The sequence below is a fragment of the Maylandia zebra genome, linkage group LG2, assembly GCF_041146795.1.
Source record: "Maylandia zebra isolate NMK-2024a linkage group LG2, Mzebra_GT3a, whole genome shotgun sequence".
Taxonomy (NCBI): Eukaryota; Metazoa; Chordata; class Actinopteri; order Cichliformes; family Cichlidae; genus Maylandia; species Maylandia zebra.
Genome location: NC_135168.1, coordinates 5,339,626 through 5,357,952, shown reverse-complemented (window position 1 = coordinate 5,357,952; position 18,327 = coordinate 5,339,626). Strand labels below are relative to the sequence as shown.

At 42.0% G+C, this 18,327-nt stretch overlaps 2 protein-coding genes across 2 annotated transcripts in view; both read right to left on the bottom strand.

Annotated features, from left to right (window-relative positions):
- Nucleotides 1–18,327, bottom strand: part of LOC112431789 (NACHT, LRR and PYD domains-containing protein 12-like) — a 301,046-nt gene that overhangs the window by 123,424 nt on the left and 159,295 nt on the right. The gene's annotated exons all lie outside the window — the stretch shown is intronic.
- On the bottom strand, nt 1,952–16,441 carry LOC112432513 (NLR family CARD domain-containing protein 3-like). The gene is made up of 4 exons (XM_076888543.1): nt 16,374–16,441; nt 15,715–15,767; nt 5,402–5,686; nt 1,952–4,576 (listed from the first exon to the last, which is right to left on the bottom strand). The coding sequence occupies exons 2-4, from the start codon at nt 15,761–15,763 to the stop codon at nt 2,784–2,786; spliced, it is 2,127 nt and encodes a 708-aa protein (XP_076744658.1). The 5' UTR covers nt 15,764–15,767; nt 16,374–16,441; the 3' UTR covers nt 1,952–2,783.

Below are 18,327 nucleotides of genomic sequence, written 5' to 3'. Positions count from 1 at the left end.
TATGCCCCCTTAATCCGCCCATTCCCACTAAGTCATTAAATAACCGAGTGTCCCCTCACATAACTCAGCGCACAGAGCCTGTCACCCCTGGCAATCACAAGAAAACACTTACCTTTTTTGCTTTTCATGCACCTCACAAACCACTCATACTCGGGTTTCCTTGGCTAGAATTACATAACCCCCACTTAGACTGGTCAGGTCAGAGGGTAATCAGTTAGAGTCTGTTCTGTCATTCAAATTGCCTTGTTTCCGCCCGTCCACCGGAACCTGTGGAACCATCAACCAACACTGAGACTGTTTTAGATCTCTCCTCTGTCCCCACCAAATGTCATGATCTTCAGGAAGTATTTAGCAAAAGTAAAGCGCTTTCACTGCCACCTCACAAACCACAGGACAGCACCATAGAACTACTCTCTGGCTCCACCCGGCCTTCTAGCTGGCTGTATAACCTGCTTAGACCTGAGTGTGCGGCTATGGAAAAGTACATTAAGGAATCCCTCGGTGCAGGCATAATCCAACGATTGTCATCTCAAGTTGGAACTTCTTTTTTGTGGGGAAAAAGGATGGCTCTCTCTGGCCATGCATTTACTTCAGGGGCCTCAGTGATATTACCATCAAGAATAAGTACCTATTACCTCATTAGCTCTGCTTTCAGGCCATTTCACAGTGCCACTGGGTTTACAAAACCCCACATCCGCAACGCTTACCACTTTTTCCAGATCAATCAGGGAGACAAGTGGAAGACTGTTTTAAACATGCCATTGGGGGACTACGAGTATTTGGTCATGCCGCCTGGGTTAACTAATGCTCCCGCAATGTTTCAAGATTAGTTAACGATGTCCTCCGGGAATTCCTTGACAGGTTCGTATTGGTGTATCTGGATGATATCCTCATTTTTCCCAAAACCTGTGAGGAACATCAGTCTCATGTCCATGCTATTTTTCCAACGTTTGCTGGAGAATAAACCTTATGTCAAAGCAAAAAAGTGTGAATTCCATTCCTCATCAATAACTTTTTTCAGTTACATTTTGGCACGGGGGCAGGTGAAGACGGATCTGGCAAATGTGAAAGCTTTCACAGAGTGGCCTACCCCTTGTACCCATTGTAGATTCAAGAAGCATCTCCAATGGGTTTTGGGAATAGCAAATTTTTATAGACTGTTCATTTTCAACTATAGTCAGGTAGCTGCACCACTCAAGTCTCAGCATGCATCTGGTCCCCCAAAGCTGAAACTGCATTCACCAAACTTAAGTATCTGTTCACCACGGCACCTTTTTGGTTCACCCTGATCACAGTTGTCATTGCAAAGGTGGACACATCAGAAATTGGAGAAGGGAGAGGTAAATGATGCCAAGTGAAAGAGAATGCTTTGGGGGGGGGGTCATGCTGCTGTCATGGTCTGTGTGAGCGGCGGTGGTTTCCCACTAGACTCTGGTTTCTGCCTTTGGGTGAAGCCTGGTCAGCCTGTCCATTGTCCACACCTGACAGTAATCTACTAGGCTGCATATAACATCAGCACTCCCAATAACTCTGCTAACCTCCTAATCCTCGGATCATCTACTCACCCTTGCAGTTCAGTCACGTTTTCCTGGATGCTGGTCTTCTTGATTCACTCACAGCCACATTAATGCCTTTCGTCTCTTAGACTTACTGGACCACTTTGCCTGGATTCAAAGCTAACAAGTACTCACCCAGACCTCACCACCTGCCTTCCCCAAGTTGCTTTCCGACTGCTGACAAGTAAATGGTAAATGGACTGATTCTTATATAGCGTTTTTCTACTCTCCCGGAGTACTCAAAGCGCTCTATACAACATGCCACATCCACCCAATCACACCCATTCTCACAAACACTTTATCTGAACTTAGTGCTTTCTAAGTACATTCACGCACATTCATACTCTGATGGATGCATCAGAGAGCAAGTTGGGGTTAGTATCTTGCCCAAGGATACTTGACATGCAGACTGGAGGAGCCAGGGATCGAACCACCAACCTTCTGATCAGTAGGTCAGATCAGACCAGCTTTACCTCCTGAGCTACAGAAACCCCAAATAAGACATTGAAGATAACCTCGTTCACTTACTGTAACCTCCACCAGTGATCTTTCTGATGCTGCTCTACCTCTGTTACAGTGACTCAGATTACCATCAACCAAGACCCATTTCCGGAAACCTACCACAGAGCCCACTTCATGCTCACAGCTTCAAGTGCTTGACTTCCGCCATAGTTCACAGTTCATGTTAAAAAATTCCAAGTGTCAAGTTCCTGTGTGTAAATAAAGCCTTCACGTCTAGTAATATTCAGTTCCTTCACCTTTGTCTGTATTTTGGGTTCACCATGTTGTTCTGGCCACACCGAGGTAACAGATTTATATTTGAAAAACAGAGAGACATGGGGGATTGCAATAAAGATGAGACACAAACCAGACCTTAAAATAAGAACATCTGAAAACGATGTAGGTGCAGTCTGGAAGCTCAAGTATTTGCTTTAAAAAACAGAGCTAGACTCCTGGTTGTTGGAGACAAGTGAACAACTTGAGGATAATAAACCTGTCAGAGGGGCTGAAGGATCAGAGCTCATGTTCTTATAGGCTGGATCTGGATTGTGCTTTGATTCGAGTTGAAGACAAAAATATTTCAGAAATGCTGACATGTCCTGCTGGAGAGAAATATTTAAAGTATCATGACTATTTAATTTTTCTAAAGTGGTAGTATTCTTTGAACTGAGCACCTCTGATTTATTTCCCATGATTTTAAGAATGAAGCGATGAGTTCATGTTTACTTACAGAGCTTTGTTGGAGGCTTTGACCACTGGCAGCAGCCTCAGAAGAGCCTCCTCTGAAGCAGAGTATTTCTTCAGGTCAAACACATCCAGATCTTCTTCTGATGACAGTAAGATGAAGACCAGAGCTGACCACTGAGCAGGAGACAGTTTATCTGTGGAGAGACTTCCTGATCTCAGGGACTGTTGGATCTCCTCCACTAGAGAACGATCATTCAGTTCATTCAGACAGTGGAACAGATTGATGCTTTTCTCTGCAGACAGATCCTCACTGAGCGTCTCCTTGATGTACTGGACTGTTTCCTGATTGGTCTGTGAGCTACTTCCTGTCTGTGTCAGCAGACCTCGTAGGAGAGCCTGATTGGTCTGCAGTGAAAGACCCAGGAGGAAGCGGAGGAACAAGTCCAGGTGTCCATTTGGACTCTGTAAGGCCTTGTCCACAGCACTCTGGTAGAAGTGTTTCTCTGCAGATTCTCCTGTTTCAGACTTCTGGGAGGTTGTTTGTTGTTGTTCCAGCAGATTGAGTCCAGAGTTGCTGAAGGTCAGATGGACATGAAGAGCAGCCAGAAACTCCTGAACACTCAGATGGATGAAGCAGAACACCTTGTCCTGGTACAGTCCTCTCTCCTCTTTAAAGATCTGTGTGAACACTCCTGAGTACACTGAGGCTGCTCTGATATCGATGCCACACTCTGTCAGGTCTGATTCATAGAAGATCAGGTTTCCTTTCTGCAGCTGATCAAAAGCCAGTTTTCCCAGAGACTCCATCATCTTCCTGCTCTCTGAACTCCAGTGTGGATCTGTTGCACGTCCTCTATTATACTTGACCTTCTTCACTTTGGCCTGAACCACCAGGAAGTGGATGTACATCTCAGTCAGGGTGTTGGGCAGCTGTCCTCCCTCTCTGGTTTCCAGCACATCCTCCAGAACTGTAGCAGTGATCCAGCAGAAGACTGGGATGTGGCACATGATGTGGAGGCTTCGAGCTTTCTTGATGTGGGAGATGATCCTGCTGGCCTGCTCCTCATCTCTGAATCGGTTCCTGAAGTACTCCTCCTTCTGTGGGTCAGTGAACCCCCTGACCTCTGTCACCCTGTGAACATACTCAGGGGGGATCTGGTCTGCTGCTGCAGGTCGTGTGGTTATCCAGACGTGAGCATAGGGAAGAAGCGTCCCCCTGATCAGGCTTGTGAGAAGTACATCAACTGTGGTGGGCATCGTAACATCAGTCACAGTTTTGTGGAAGTCCAGAGGAAGTCGACACTCATCCAGACCATCAAAGATGAACACAACCTGGAAGTCTTCAAAGCTGCAGATTCCTGCTTCTTTGGTTTCAGTAAAGAAGTGATGAACAAGTCCCACCAAGCTGAACTTTTCCTCTTTCAGCACATTCAGCTCTCTGAAAGTGAATGGAAATATGAACTGGATGTCCTGGTTGGCTTTGTCTTCAGCCCAGTCCAGGCTGTATTTCTGTGTTAAGACCGTTTTCCCAATGCCAGCCACTCCCTTTGTCAGCACTGTTCTGATCAGGTCCTGTCTTTTGGGTGAGTCTTTAAAGATGTCTTCTTGTCTGATGGTTGTTTCTGGTCTGTGTGGTTTCCTGGATGCTGTTTCAATCTGTCTGACCTCATGTTCATCATTGACCTCTGCAGTCCCTCCCTCTGTGATGTAGAGCTCTGTGTAGATCTGATTCAGAAGGGTTGGGTTTCCTGCTTTAGCGATCCCCTCAAACACACACTGGAACTTCTTCTTTAAGACAGACTTAAGTTTAGGCTGACACTTCTGAAGAGCATCTGAATCAAAAAAAGGAAAAAAAGAAGGAAAAATACAAATCTGGTCTGAAGGAGCTATGTGATGTACTTTGGCCTTTATTTAACCTATCAAGTTTTTAATATACTCATTCTACCAGAAATCAAAAAGGGGCTTCAGGAATTCCTAAATGTATTTCCTGAAAAAAGCCACGTTAAATGTTTTGAACCTACACATCTGCATTGCTTTGCAGCTTTTCATATGTACCTGATGCCAACATGTGCAGGCTAAACAGGTTTATGCTTTCTGTGCCTCTTCTCCAAACTTTGTAACCAAAAATAACAACATTGAAGTGTCATAGCGTTCCCCACTGCTATGTTATTTAAAGAAGCATCTGAGAGAGATTCAGTAATTCACATTTAATTCTTCTCGTAATTTACAATGGCAAAAGATAATGTAAACCCTTTCTGGCCACAATTTGCTTTATTATATGTAAATGTGGCATTTTTTTCATTAAACATTTAAGTCAAATGACCGATGCTTAAAGAGTGTCCTCTTGTTAGAGAAACACTCTGACTTTTCTTTTTTAAGGCAATCAGTTTGCATGGTTTTTAAAAGTAAAGAACACTTTAATTAAATACAGCTCACATTAGATCTAAGTAGTTTCACACGTTTATGACGATCATCAAAATTCCTCCATGTAGTTTAGAAAATACATTTGCAGGCATGTAACAAATCCAAACATTCGTCGTAGAATGACGTTCTTGCCCTCTCCTTTTTCTTACAATGAATTCTGAGGTTTCACTTTCACATCTCAACAAACTGCAAGGTGACCATTTTTATTCATGGTATCTGATGCATGACCTCACCTTGTTGAGCAGATGGATCAGAGTTCAAACGCAGCTGAGAGAAAAGAAAAGGATCTTTGATCTGAAGATGCTTGATTGTTATCTTGCATGCTTTGTCTCCTTTTTTCCTCACTGTGTCGATCAAGCTGCGTGCCTTGTCTGCTCTGAGTGGGTTCCCCTCCAGTATCGATTCTTCCTCCAACTTATTTAAGATACCATCACTTACAAGGGCCTCAAGGAGCAGTTTAAGGATTTCTATTGTTACCCTCCAGACAAAGGCTGACCGCACCCTGGCAAGCTCCTCCTCTACAGGAAGAAGAAAGAGACATAAACATGCTTCTCAGTCGAAATCATGTGAAAAATACAGTGGAACCCCGACTTACGAATACCCCATTTAACAAAAAATTCAAGTTACGAAGGCAATGAACGGCAATATTTCTGCCCATGGTACGGCAAAATGCCGGTGTAACGAAATCCGCTGGCTCTGATTGGCAGAGCCTACAATGCCCACAAGGCCTTCGAATCATGTGACAACCCCTTGGCTTCCGTACTCGTGCTTCGCTGTTCCACTTGAACGACATATTGTTGTTCTAGTTAGCAATTAGCCTATCGTTCAGCATCACCTCACTCAAAAGGTGCAATGGCTGTTTCGACTTAAGAAAATTTTCGACTTACGAAAGACCCTCGGGAACGGATTAATTTCGTAAGTCGGGGTTCCACTGTATTTTAACTTTGTTCAATTAACACTTCAACATCTCATCAACAAATACTAAATTTTAGGGTGTGTAGGGTTAAAATGATGCCAGCTTAAAATGAAACTGAAGAAAAAATTGAAACTGAAAAATAATGAAAAATATGAAAAACAAAATCTTGTCATTCATATCCTGCATTCCAGATTAAGTTTAAAATAAGAACGAGTGCAAGTACGAACGTGAGAATTATGTATATTGTAATAGGTATATTGTACCTAAATGATAGTATATTGTACAAACATGAAAAGTATATTGTTAGAACTATATCTAATATTGTTAGAACAATAGTATACTATAATAATAAACTTTTCACGTTATAATGTGACATAGCTCTATTTTTCTTTTGCCTGGGTGGCGGCTCTACGCTTCCGTACTACGCTTCTGTATCCAACACTTTTCAATGTGGCCTCACAAAATTATTATGACTACAACAACCATGAAAAGAGTTGGATGGACATTGCTACTCAATCACAGCTGCCTGGTCAATGTTTTTCATTAGTAATTTAGCAAAGTTGATGGTGTGTGTGTCTGTAAGACAGAGAGAGGGAGAGCGAGGGACAGATTTTGTATGATAAGCTTCATGTTATGAAGGCACAGTTTGAGCACTCGGGTCGCATCAGAGCATCAGGCCATATAGTGTGAGACCCTGCATCGTGACCTATGAACTTCTAACCTCTGCGATTTAATTGTACAGTTTGAGCAGGAGCTGAATAACGCGACTGAAAAAAAAAATCGCACAGTGTTTGCCCAGCTTAATGCAGACTGTTTAAACTAAACAAGCTGCTGTTTCACATAATAAACCCTGTCAGCTGCAGTATTGTCTTCTGTTTTAACAGTTAAAGCAGTAGAGACGAGCTGTTTGCATGTGCGTGGAACTCTAGCGTCATTAACCATGCTAGCTGTTAGCTTATAGCTCACGCTAGCTAACCAGCGAGCAGTTAAAAGGACAGCTGAAGCTGCACAAAATACCCACAAACTTATCTCACTACAATGTAGCGCCGAAAATATGACTCGCAGCTCAAGCTCGACACAGCGTCTGTAACATAAGACTGACATCCAGCTAACCACAGCTAAAAGATATTTAGAGAAAACTTACAGTTTCCTCAGGTTACATGAACTGAGTTGTTTCACGCTGAAAAGTTGGTTTGTTTTGGCTCTCACTGAAGACATAGCTGCTCTTTTGTGCTGCTTTTACCCAATGGTATCTTTTGCGAGTGTGGACGCGTCAGCTGTTTGCTCCTTAAATGCTTTTCTTCTTTTATTGATTTTTATGCTGATTTTTTCCCTTTTTTCCGTATGAGCTTACCTGCGATAGCTTCTGGACACTTATAGATCATTAGGACTAAAGTGTTCTTAACAGAAACAGCAATCCTCAGCGCTCCGTGTGTCTGTGGCCTAGACACAGCTGAAGCCTGATTACAGTGTCTGGGCACCGAACAGCCCCAATAGCCTGGAAAGGTGCTAACCGCTAGGCTAACTAGCAACAAGATGCCTTCCCTCTCCACAGATGACTACCACAGCCTCCTGCAGAAGATTGCAGTACTGGAGACAAAAATTCATCGCTTAGAAGTAAACGTGGAGGTAAATGGACTGTGTGGAAATGAAACAACCTTGCCTTTGATTCAAAACAATGGCGATGAGCAAGCTAGTACACAGCTAAGGAGCACAGATAACATGACCAAGAAAGTAGACTCTGTGCATTATTATAAATCCTCAAGTGATAATCCCCCCTTGGACTGTCTTGGTGCAAAACCAAGACATAAATCATGTCTCCTGGAAGGCGGAGGACGTATCACGGGCAGAGCACAGCGAGCTGAAATCTCTGAAACCGACTGGCCTTCACTTCCTACGAGACAGAGAAGCTCTTCTACCCCTGTATACGAGAGGAAACAGGACTGGACAACAGTGAATAGGAAGGTTAACAACAAACCTCCAAAACAACTGAATGTGAAACTGCACAACAGATTTGCTCCACTATCAAAGGACCCTGGATCTATATCGGACAACCATCCATCTAAAAGCAGCGAAGTAAGGTCTGAAAATCTGTTGAAAAGTAAAAGACCACAGGGAAAGCTAAAGGCTAGGCCTGAAACTCTGATTGTGGGTGACTCTGCCGTAAAGGATGTACAAATGATGTGCGGTAAGAACACTAAAGTCCTCTGCTTTCCTAACGATATGGTCAACAACCTGAAGGAGAGAATTCTTCAAATTGCAGATGAATATCCAACTGTGACAAACATTGTTCTGCATACAGGGTCAAACGATGTGTCCAAACAACAGTCGGAGGTTCTGAAACGGGACTTTACTGGATTATTAAATACTGTAAACTCTCTGAATGCAGCTGTATTCATCAGTGGACCTGTACCGCCGGTCAGAGGAGGAGACGAGAGATTCAGCAGGTTGTTTACACTGAATAAATGGCTTATATCAGCATGTGCTGCCCACTCGGTGCATTTTATCAACAACTTTAATATTTTTTGGGAACACAGGCATCTGTTCAAAGCAAATGGATTTAATTTTAACAAGTCAGGGGTGAAACTGTTCACCTCCAACTTGTTTTATTCCATACGTCATCCATATGTGCTTGGTGCCAAGGCTGAGATAAACGAGGAGTTATAAAGAGGAACAAACAGTACTCCAAGAACAGACAAAGCCCAGCAGAAACCTTGAGGAGGAGCTCCATCTGCCCCCACCCGGGAAGAGCCTCAGAAAGGAGAGACATCTGAGGCAAGAAGAGGGGTCCCTATTTGCCTCCAACTCTCTCAACAACACCAACGACCAGGACCAGGGACCACGATCTTCCCCAGTCCCCCAAACCCCTGACAGGCCATCACCCTCCTCCCCCTCCCTTTCTCCCTCCTCCCCACACCTGAAATTCACTGAGAAGATGATGGAGCGAGTCAATGCTGGGCTCAGATCTACCCCCCGGCCCAATCCCTTTTTGTCCCCCATAAACCCCCCACCAGAGCGGCCAAAGGTTCGCCATCGAGCCCCGCCCTCATCAGAGCAATCGAAGTCACATTGCCCAGCCTCGCCCCCCTTAGTTCCTCCTTACCACCTTCACGCTCTGTCTCCGCAGTCTGATGTGTGATGTGTGGAGGGTCCGGGCTGCGAGGATTATGGCAGTGGTGACTTTTCCCAGGAGAAGCTGGGACCCTGTTTACTAGAAGGTTTTAAAATCTCTGTACTTTTAGGTGACAGGAGACATGTGGCCTGGTCAAAACACAGAGAGCTGCACTCTAAAAGATCTTTAAACATAGTAAACATACCTTGTGTGCCACAGACTGCTCCCAAACACGAGGGGACAAGTAATGCCTCTAAAACACTTAAGTTGGCTTTATTAAACGTTAGATCTTTAGCTGGGAAAACATTTTTAATTAATGATTTAATCACTGAGCACAGCCTTGATTTTATGTTTTTAACTGAAACTTGGTTGGACCAAAGTAACAGTGGAGCTGTTCTCATCGAGACGACCCCTCCTAACTACAGTTTTATCAGTGAGGCCAGGGTGAGCAGGAGAGGAGGAGGGGTTGCTGTCTTATTTAATGAATCATTTCAATGTAAGCAGCTATCTCCTGGAAGTTTTCAGTCTTTTGAATATGTGGCTTTACAGCTGAAGGCCCCATCCAAAGTTGTGTTTCTTAATGTTTACAGGCCTCCCAAATACTGCACAGACTTTTTTAATGACCTCAGTGAACTGCTGTCTGTGACCTGTGTTGATTTCGACTGTGTAATTATTGCTGGGGATTTTAACATCCATGTGGACAACCCTCAGGACAAAGGGACTAAAGACCTGAGTAACACTCTGGGCAACTTTGGCTGACTCAGCATGTAACAGAGGCCACACATAATAGAGGACACACTCTTGACCTACTGATCTCCAAAGGCCTGAGCATTTCAAAGGTTACTGTGTCTGATGTGGGCCTGTCTGATCATTACTGTGTTTTCTTTGAAAGTAAAATCTCAGCCCACACAAATATATCAACAACAGTGATCACAAAACGGTGTATAACTGAACACAGTAGTGCAATTTTTAACCAGGTCTTCCCATTAACACCTGACCTGCCCAGAGGGTCAGTCAATGAGCTCGTCAATAGCTTCAATGCTAACATGTTAAATGTAATGGACACTATTGCTCCCATTAAGGTGAAGGTTATCTCTGGAAGGAAAAAGTCTCCATGGAGAAACTCCACACTGGTGAAAAATGAAAAAAGAGAGTGTAGGAAAGCTGAGCAGGTTCACTATGACATCTATAAAGAGAAACTTCACAATTTTAATTTACAACTGAGGAGTGCAAGGAGGTCCTACTTCTCTGACATCATCACTAAAAACAGCCATAATGCTCGGGTCTTATTTTCTACAGTTGACAGGCTAACAAACCCTCCTGTGTCAGTGGCAGCTGAACTTCATTCGACCATGGCCTGCAATGACTTTGCCAAATTCTTCACAGAAAAAATCCAAAAAATTAGACAAGCAATTGGTACATCAACAGCAGATCCAGGATATGTACTGTGTCCACCAAAAAACTGTTTAAACACCATGAAACAGTTTCAACCTATTAACAGCAAAGACCTGGAGGACATCTTAGGTCAACTGAACTCCTCCTCCTGCTGTTTAGATGTCCTGCCAACAAGTTTTTTCAAAAAGGTCTCAAAGACTTTAGAGTCAGACCTGTTACAGATCGTCAACTTTTCTTTATTATCAGGTGTGTTTCCAGAATCACTAAAAACTGCTGTAATCAAACCTATACTGAAAAAGGACAATCTTGACAAGACACAAATGAACAACTACAGGCCGATCTCAAATCTCTCATTTTTAAGTAAGATCATTGAAAAAGCAGTTTCTCAACAGCTCAGTTACTTCTTAAAACAGAATAACTACTACGATGCCTTCCAGTCAGGTTTTAGACAGAACCACAGCACTGAAACCGCTCTGACCAAAGTGTTTAATGACACATGTCTGAATACAGACAGTGGAAAAATGTCAGTCTTAGTTTTACTGGATCTCAGTGCAGCATTTGATACAGTTGACCACAACATATTACTCAAACGACTGGAGAACTGGGCAGGTCTTTCAGGAACTGTACTAAACTGGTTCAAAACATACTTAGAAAACAGGAAATACTTTGTATCAATAGGTAACTTCACATCTGAGCAGACAAGTATCACATGTGGAGTTCCCCAAGGTTCCATCTTGGGACCCTTTCTGTTTAACATCTACATGCTCCCACTGGCACAGATTATAAAGAACAACAAAATAAACTGTCGTAGCTATGCAGATGACACACAAATATATATCACAATGTCACCAGGAGACCAAGGCCCCGTACAATTTTCTCCAGCTAAACAAAAACAAAACTGAGGTAATAGTCTTTGGCGCCAAAGAAAAACGATTACAGGTCACCAGAGAACTTCAATCTATACATCTAAAAACCACAAACCAGGTGAGAAATTTGGGTGTAGTGATGGATGCAGACCTAAACTTAGAAAAACACATTAAGACAATAACAAAGTCAGCTTACTATCACCTCAAGAATATTTCAAGGATAAAAGATCTGATGTCTCAACAGGACCTGGAAAAACTAGTCCATGCATTCATCTTTAGTAGGCTTGATTACTGTAACAGCATCTTTACAGGTCTACCTAAAAAATCAGTCAGACAACTACAGCTCATTCAGAACTCTGCTGCTCGAGTCCTCACTAAGACCAAAAAAGTGGACCACATCAGTCCAGCTCTGAGGTCCTTACACTGGCTGCCTGTCCGTCAGAGGATAGACTTTAAAGTTCTGATGCTGGCCTATAAAGCTCTGAATGGTTTAGGACCAAAATACATCAGTGACCTCCTGACCCAGTATGAACCTTCCAGATCCCTCACGTCATCTGGATCAGGTCTTTTATCAGTTCCCAGAGTCAGAACCAGACACGGAGAAGCTGCATTCAGCTTTTATGCTCCTTATATCTGGAACAAACTCCCAGAAAGCCTCAGATCAGCTGAAACACTCAGTTTATTTAAATCCAGGTTGAAGACTCACCTGTTCTCAGCTGCATTTGAATAAAGCACCAAATCCACACTTTAAGCTTAAATTTCAAAACTTACATTTAACTACTGATTTTATCTACTGTTCTGATTTTATTGGTTTTGATTTTATATACTGTTTTGTTTGTTTGTTTGTTTGCTTGTTTTAATCAATTTTAAATCATGCTTTTTATTTGTTTTTGTTTCTAATGTCTCTGTAAAGCACTTTGAATCACCTTGTTGTTGAATTGTGCTATACAAATAAATTTGCCTTGCCTTGCCTTGCCTTTAAGCGAAACATTCTTTGTATGTGAGGAAAATGCTGTTCATCCTCTTCAGCTCTAGCGTAGACAACTGGCTTTGCCATGTTTTCATGTGTGTCTTCTTTCCGTGTGTCCGCTACTTTGAAACGCTTGGGCCCGCCACAGTTTCAAGCTGGTCATGTGACTGCATGGCCACATCTGATTGGTAAAAAAGTTACCGGAAACTCCACTGGCGGCATGTTATCTAATGTGTTAAACTAATTATTTTTTAAAAAGTAACGAGTCAAATTTTGGAAATGTAGCAGAGTAAAAGTACCGTTTCTTCTTCACAAATGTACTCAAGTAAAAGTAAAAAGTATCGTGCAAAAAGGGTACTTTAAAAGTAAATTTTTTTTCCAAAAACTTACTCAAGTAAATATAACGGAGTAAATGTAACTCGTTACTACCCACCTCTGCAGACGGGCAAGTATACAGGTATACTATGAACAAATATACATATATAAAGATGAAGCACTGTGAGGTAAACAGATCTACAGAGTGCTATGAAAATATCTACAGTAGTGGAAGCGTAGCTCTCTGAACAGACTATAACAGTGTAGGCACTATAACAGAGACTACACCATGTCAGTGTCCTAAAACTACAGCAGTAACCAACGTGGTGAATGTTGATAATGAAAGGATCATGGTCACTGGGAGGAGGAGTGTAGAAGGGTTAGGTGAGTGTGGATGGAAAGGCTCAGCGGGGACTGAGTTCAGTAGGGTGACAGCTGTGGGGAAGAAGCTGTTCCTAAACCTGCTGGTTTTAGTCTGAAGGCTCCTGTAGCGCCTCCTGGAGGGGAGGAGGAGCTGGAAGAGTTTATTGGCAGTATGAGAGGAGTCTGAGAATGATGCATACTCGGCTTAGAAATCTCTTTTTGAGCGTTGTGTGATGGAGAACTTTGCTTTGTGTAATGTTATAAATACTTGGATAATCCTCAGAGTCTCTGGACTTTTACTTAGAGATATTATATTCAGTCCTGTGGATAGTTATATATTTAAAAATATATGATCCTCTCTGGTTACTCTGGTATGAATGACTCTGAATCACTTAATGGTAAATAACACACTATTGGCAAAAATAAAAAACTGTGAAAGAATTCCAGATGACAAGTCTGTAGTTCGACATACAAGTGACGACCTTTGACCTTCATCAGTTTTTATTTAATTGTGTCAGAGAAACTCAAACGTGCTCTTCATGCAGCTGAGTACATTCAGTGTTTAAAACGGAAGCTGTGCAGGTCTGAGATCAGCAGCTTTGTGAAACACCAAGCTGAGGTCCTGTTAATGCTGATATATTGTGACACAGTTACATTTCAATTTAATTCAATTTTATTTATATAGCGCCAAATCACAACAACAGTCACCTGAAGGTGCTTTATATTGTACAGTAGATCGTACAATAACAGATACAGAGAAAAACCCAACATTCATATGATACATGGGTGATTAATCCTTTTGACTTTGTTTTTATCCATAAAACAGCTGCAGCTTTCACTACAGCACATGTGGTGCTTTAACCTTTGTACTGTTTGCATCAGTTCATTCTGCAGTTAACATGTGAACATGTTGGATGATCTGTCTGCTGTCACTGGGTGGTGCTGAGGTCTGAATCAGCTCCTGTAATCACAAAGAGAACTGAACCATCACAAACTGAAATATAAAGTTTATCTCAAATCTGAAATAGAGCTGATCCTTCTGTCCTCACACACCCAGGATCTGAAGTTCTTCTCTTACATTTCTTTAGTTCTTCAGCTCTGCTCACATACGAGCTGTTTATTTCTTAAAGCCGTATATACCAACAGATTTTCCAATATAATGTTAACCTTTGAGTTGTTGGTGCTTTGTGAATGTGAATCTGCATACATGAGCAGACGGAGCAGGTTTCAGTCCTGGTTCAGTCTGCTGCTGCACCGTGGTCACCAACATACAGAGGTATCATAACAAATATTAATGCTTTTTTCCCTCTCAAAGGATGTAAGCTGTACTGCACATGTAACTTTGTGAACTTACCTCAATAAGAATGATTCAGACTGTTTTATTTAACCTGAATATTTGAAACAAACTTAGTAAAAACAATACACAGAGTCAGTGCTAAAAATGTAATCCGAGGAAAAATGAAACACACATTTTAACTTAAGCTGCCAAGCAGAAGTATTTGGTTTGAGTACATAAATATTAGGCTTTGCTATTTAATCTGTAATTGATGATTAATGAGGGGTTACTGAAGTGCAAGCCTTTTTTAAAATATGTGTTAATATCCTTACAGATGTGGCAAAAGAGTGAAAACATGCTGCTGTTTGCACATATTGAATAATCAGCTCTGCACAGGAGCTGCAGCAGAGTGCAGCCTGTTGCTCTTACAGTGTAATACTCATAATAAAAGTACAGTAACTGTGGTTAGTTACTGACGGAGCAGCCCGGTGCGTTTCTGCTCATTTCATTCACCTGCACGGGTTAGCTAAACAAACTTTACAAAACAAGTTTTGCCGATAGCCGAGTGCCCATCTTACCTAGCTAGCTAAGGATGTTAGCTACAGATTAGCTTACAAACACCTTTCACTTACCAAAAATATTGTGGCGGCTCTCAGGTCCTTCTGTCAGGCAGACACTGAAGAACACCTGAGTCTGTCAGTTTGAAACAGTCGGTAAACGCTGGACCTCCTCTCAGCGTCCCCGCTCTATGTGCCGTTCAGAGATACGCAAGTTTCTTCATGACTGCGGCTGCTGCAGATATTAGGTCGTCCATGATTTCTACAGTCACTGGTCAGCAATATAATGTGCGCAAACATATGTGGCTCATATATGTGGCTCTGAAGCCCCGCCCCTCAAGCGCACCCTCAGATGCCGAAGCAGTGCCAACTAATTGAAGCTGAAAAAATAACTGTACGTGGAAAAAAACGATGTAAGTGTGAAAACCACATGAACAGTGAGTTTTTTCTTTAAATTTCTATATTTATGTTTTTTCACTATCATTTCACTTTCAATACATTTGTTTCAGTTTCAATATTTTTTCAGTTTCATTTTAAGGTGGCATCGTTTTAACCTCATATGTGGGTTCAAAGTACAAAAAAGTCCAGTTGTTTCTCTGCCAAACTCCTTAGACTGGAAGTTCTCATGTTATATTAATGTCCCACAGAAAGATTAAGGCAAAGATTAGGACAGGTTACAACTCGTGAATTTTATGTACTTGTCACAGTTACAAAAAAGAATCTGCCTGAAGTCTATACATCCATACGTCTCATCATACAAAGCACTGATCTCCTACCTGCTGATGGAGCTGCTTTGGCTGGCTGTTCTTTAGGTTCTTCCATCATCTTTCTATAAAAACACGAGAAGATGATTTTACCAAAAGAAACCGTGAACACAGTCTGGGTGTCACATCATATGAATTTGTGTCATGGTTTAGTGTACGGGCCACACACACTGAAACTGATCTGTGTGAAAGAACACATCGACGACATGTGAATGTAGTGATAACCTCATCATAATAGAGGTTTTTACTTTTTCACATATTTGTTCAGTATAATGATTAAATAATCTGACAATACAAACCTAAAATACTTTGTTCCCTGTCTGCGACTTTGTGCGTCTCTGCTGTTAGTGCTTAAAGGAAGTTTTAAACTTAAAATCCTTCCCCACATATGTGACTGTGGTCTCTGGGGCCATTATCCTGAAACACTGGGGCTCAGCCCTGAAAGCTTTGCTATCTTCACCTGATAACAGCAGCTGTTTAAAGTTACTGAGTTTGACAGGGAAGTGAATGTAAATGTGAGACACTGTGTGCTCACAGCTAAAGGCTGCAGTCAGCTGTGTCAGAGCGTCCAATGATCCTTTAATAAACACTCAGAGCTCCATGTTGATGAAGCTGTCATGTGTGAGCTTGTGAGGCTCCTTTAAACTGGCTCTGCTCTGTCAGATGCTCACCTCTTCTTCACTGTTTCATCAATCTGCTGCACTCTTCATCTCCTCCTCTCTCTCTATGCTGTCCTGTTTAAAAAAACAAACAAATCAGCGTTAGCCAATCAAACTCTGTGCAGATGCTGCAGCTACAGCTGATATGTCATTCAGCTGTTCATCAATCAGCTTCTGCTGCTGTTTATTCTGCTCTTACTCTGAACACGTGCAGATCTAGATTTCTTGGGGTGTCAAAATCAAAGCGTTTGTTTTTTCAAACACATGTGCAGGTGTTACACATGGTTTTCATAAAGTAGCAGCCAGTTGAGGAGGATGACTCTGAGGATGATGAGGTAACTTTTACAAACATGAGAAACCTCATAGATGGGAGCCAGGAATCATAAAACTAAAATCAGTTGGCGTTATCATCACACCTAACGCGTTATTTACGAACACGTTAGTCCCAACACTGATTGTTACAGGATACAGCAGCAGGGAAAAGTTCTGGACTGTCACGATTGGTCAGAATTAGCCCAACAAAATATAACCAATTTTACCTTTTTCTAAAGACAGAAAACACATCTAGTCCTTTTTTCTTTTACATATATTTTTTTAATTAATCAACAATAAAGCTCAACGCTACACCAGCTTCTAGCTTTGATTGACACAAAACTTAAAAATCAGCCTAATTCTGAGGAGTCACTGCATGACACTCACAGTCTTTGTCATTGTTGATTCTTAGCTCACAAACAGTTCTTATAAGGACTAACTAGTGCTGACAGTTTAGCTCTTCATAAAGTTACAGGAGGATAAAATAAACATGAGATCGTTGAAATAATCCTGTCTGATCACACGTGTGGACAATAAACGCTGTAACAGAAAATGAACAGCAATGTAACGACACTCATCTCTCACGTCTGCACTAAACTAAAACGTCACTACTTCCACATCTAGTTGGTTTTAATGGAGGCGGAGTCTCCCTGCCCAGTGCGCACTCAGGATAATTAACTTGTCACAACACAGGAAGTGAGCGCATGAAAATCAGAAAATCAGGTCTTGAAACGCAGTGAGGGAAATGAAGTGAAAGATCTTCGTTTTAACTGACAGGTTTCACTGACACTCAGAGACCTGCAACAACATGAAAACACATCACTGTAACACTCAAAACTGCAATCATATGAAATCATAACTGAAGGACTGTGATGATGTTGTGTTATGGAGCGTCTGCTGAGTCCAACCTCTAAGAATTACGAGTCTGGACTTTAATGATTAATGATTCAAAATTCAGACATCAAAGTTTCTCACATTACAGAATCAGATGAACAGACATGAAGGGATATTTGTGGTTTTATGCACAGAGTCAGAATCAGACTCAGAGGTGTTCCTCGTGATGCTTGGTGATGGAAACAGTCTCATCGACGTTTCCATCACCAAACTAGAGAAACTAGTAGCTGCACGCAGCAGAGTTTAGCACAGCTGATCTCTGTGACGCATCAACAGGAACAACATGTTGTTAAACAGGACTGTATAAAGACTCAGAGTCTGACTCACACCTGAACAATGAGGCTGTGCAGCATCGTCCTGTCACACCTGCTAAACCACTCGTATCAGTTTGAGCCCGAACAGTAACACGGTCACATGACCGACGAGGCCAACGCGCCCAGACAAACGTCTTCCTTGTGGAACTAACTTGTTCCTGTTATCAGATTTGTGAGCAGCAGCTGAAACTACCACACGAATAAATGTTCTTCAAACTGTTTGATTCCAGCCAATCAATAATCTATAATCATGAGGATTCAAACACAAGAGCTGAACGTGTGGTTACATTGTAACCTTGGTTCTCTGAGTGAGAGACTCTCTCTCCCCTCTGTCACATATGGAACAGAGGGGAGAGAGAGTGTCGGTGTGATGGAGAACATCAGGTCCAAACATCACAGAAACAAACAAACTGTTAAAGGAGGAAACAAAGCAAACTTACAGTTTC

Bases quoted from the DNA above. Each gene is read 5' to 3' on its own strand.
- LOC112432513 (XM_076888543.1), bottom strand. From the start codon at position 15,763: ATGATGGAAGAACCTAAAGAACAGCCAGCCAAAGCAGCTCCATCAGCA. The intron at 5,687-15,714 runs GTAGGAGATCAG...TTCTTCCTGTAG, and splicing joins CAAAGCAGCTCCATCAGCAG to AGGAGGAGCTTGCCAGGGTG. The intron at 4,577-5,401 runs GTGAGGTCATGC...TTTTTGATTCAG, and splicing joins TGATCCATCTGCTCAACAAG to ATGCTCTTCAGAAGTGTCAG.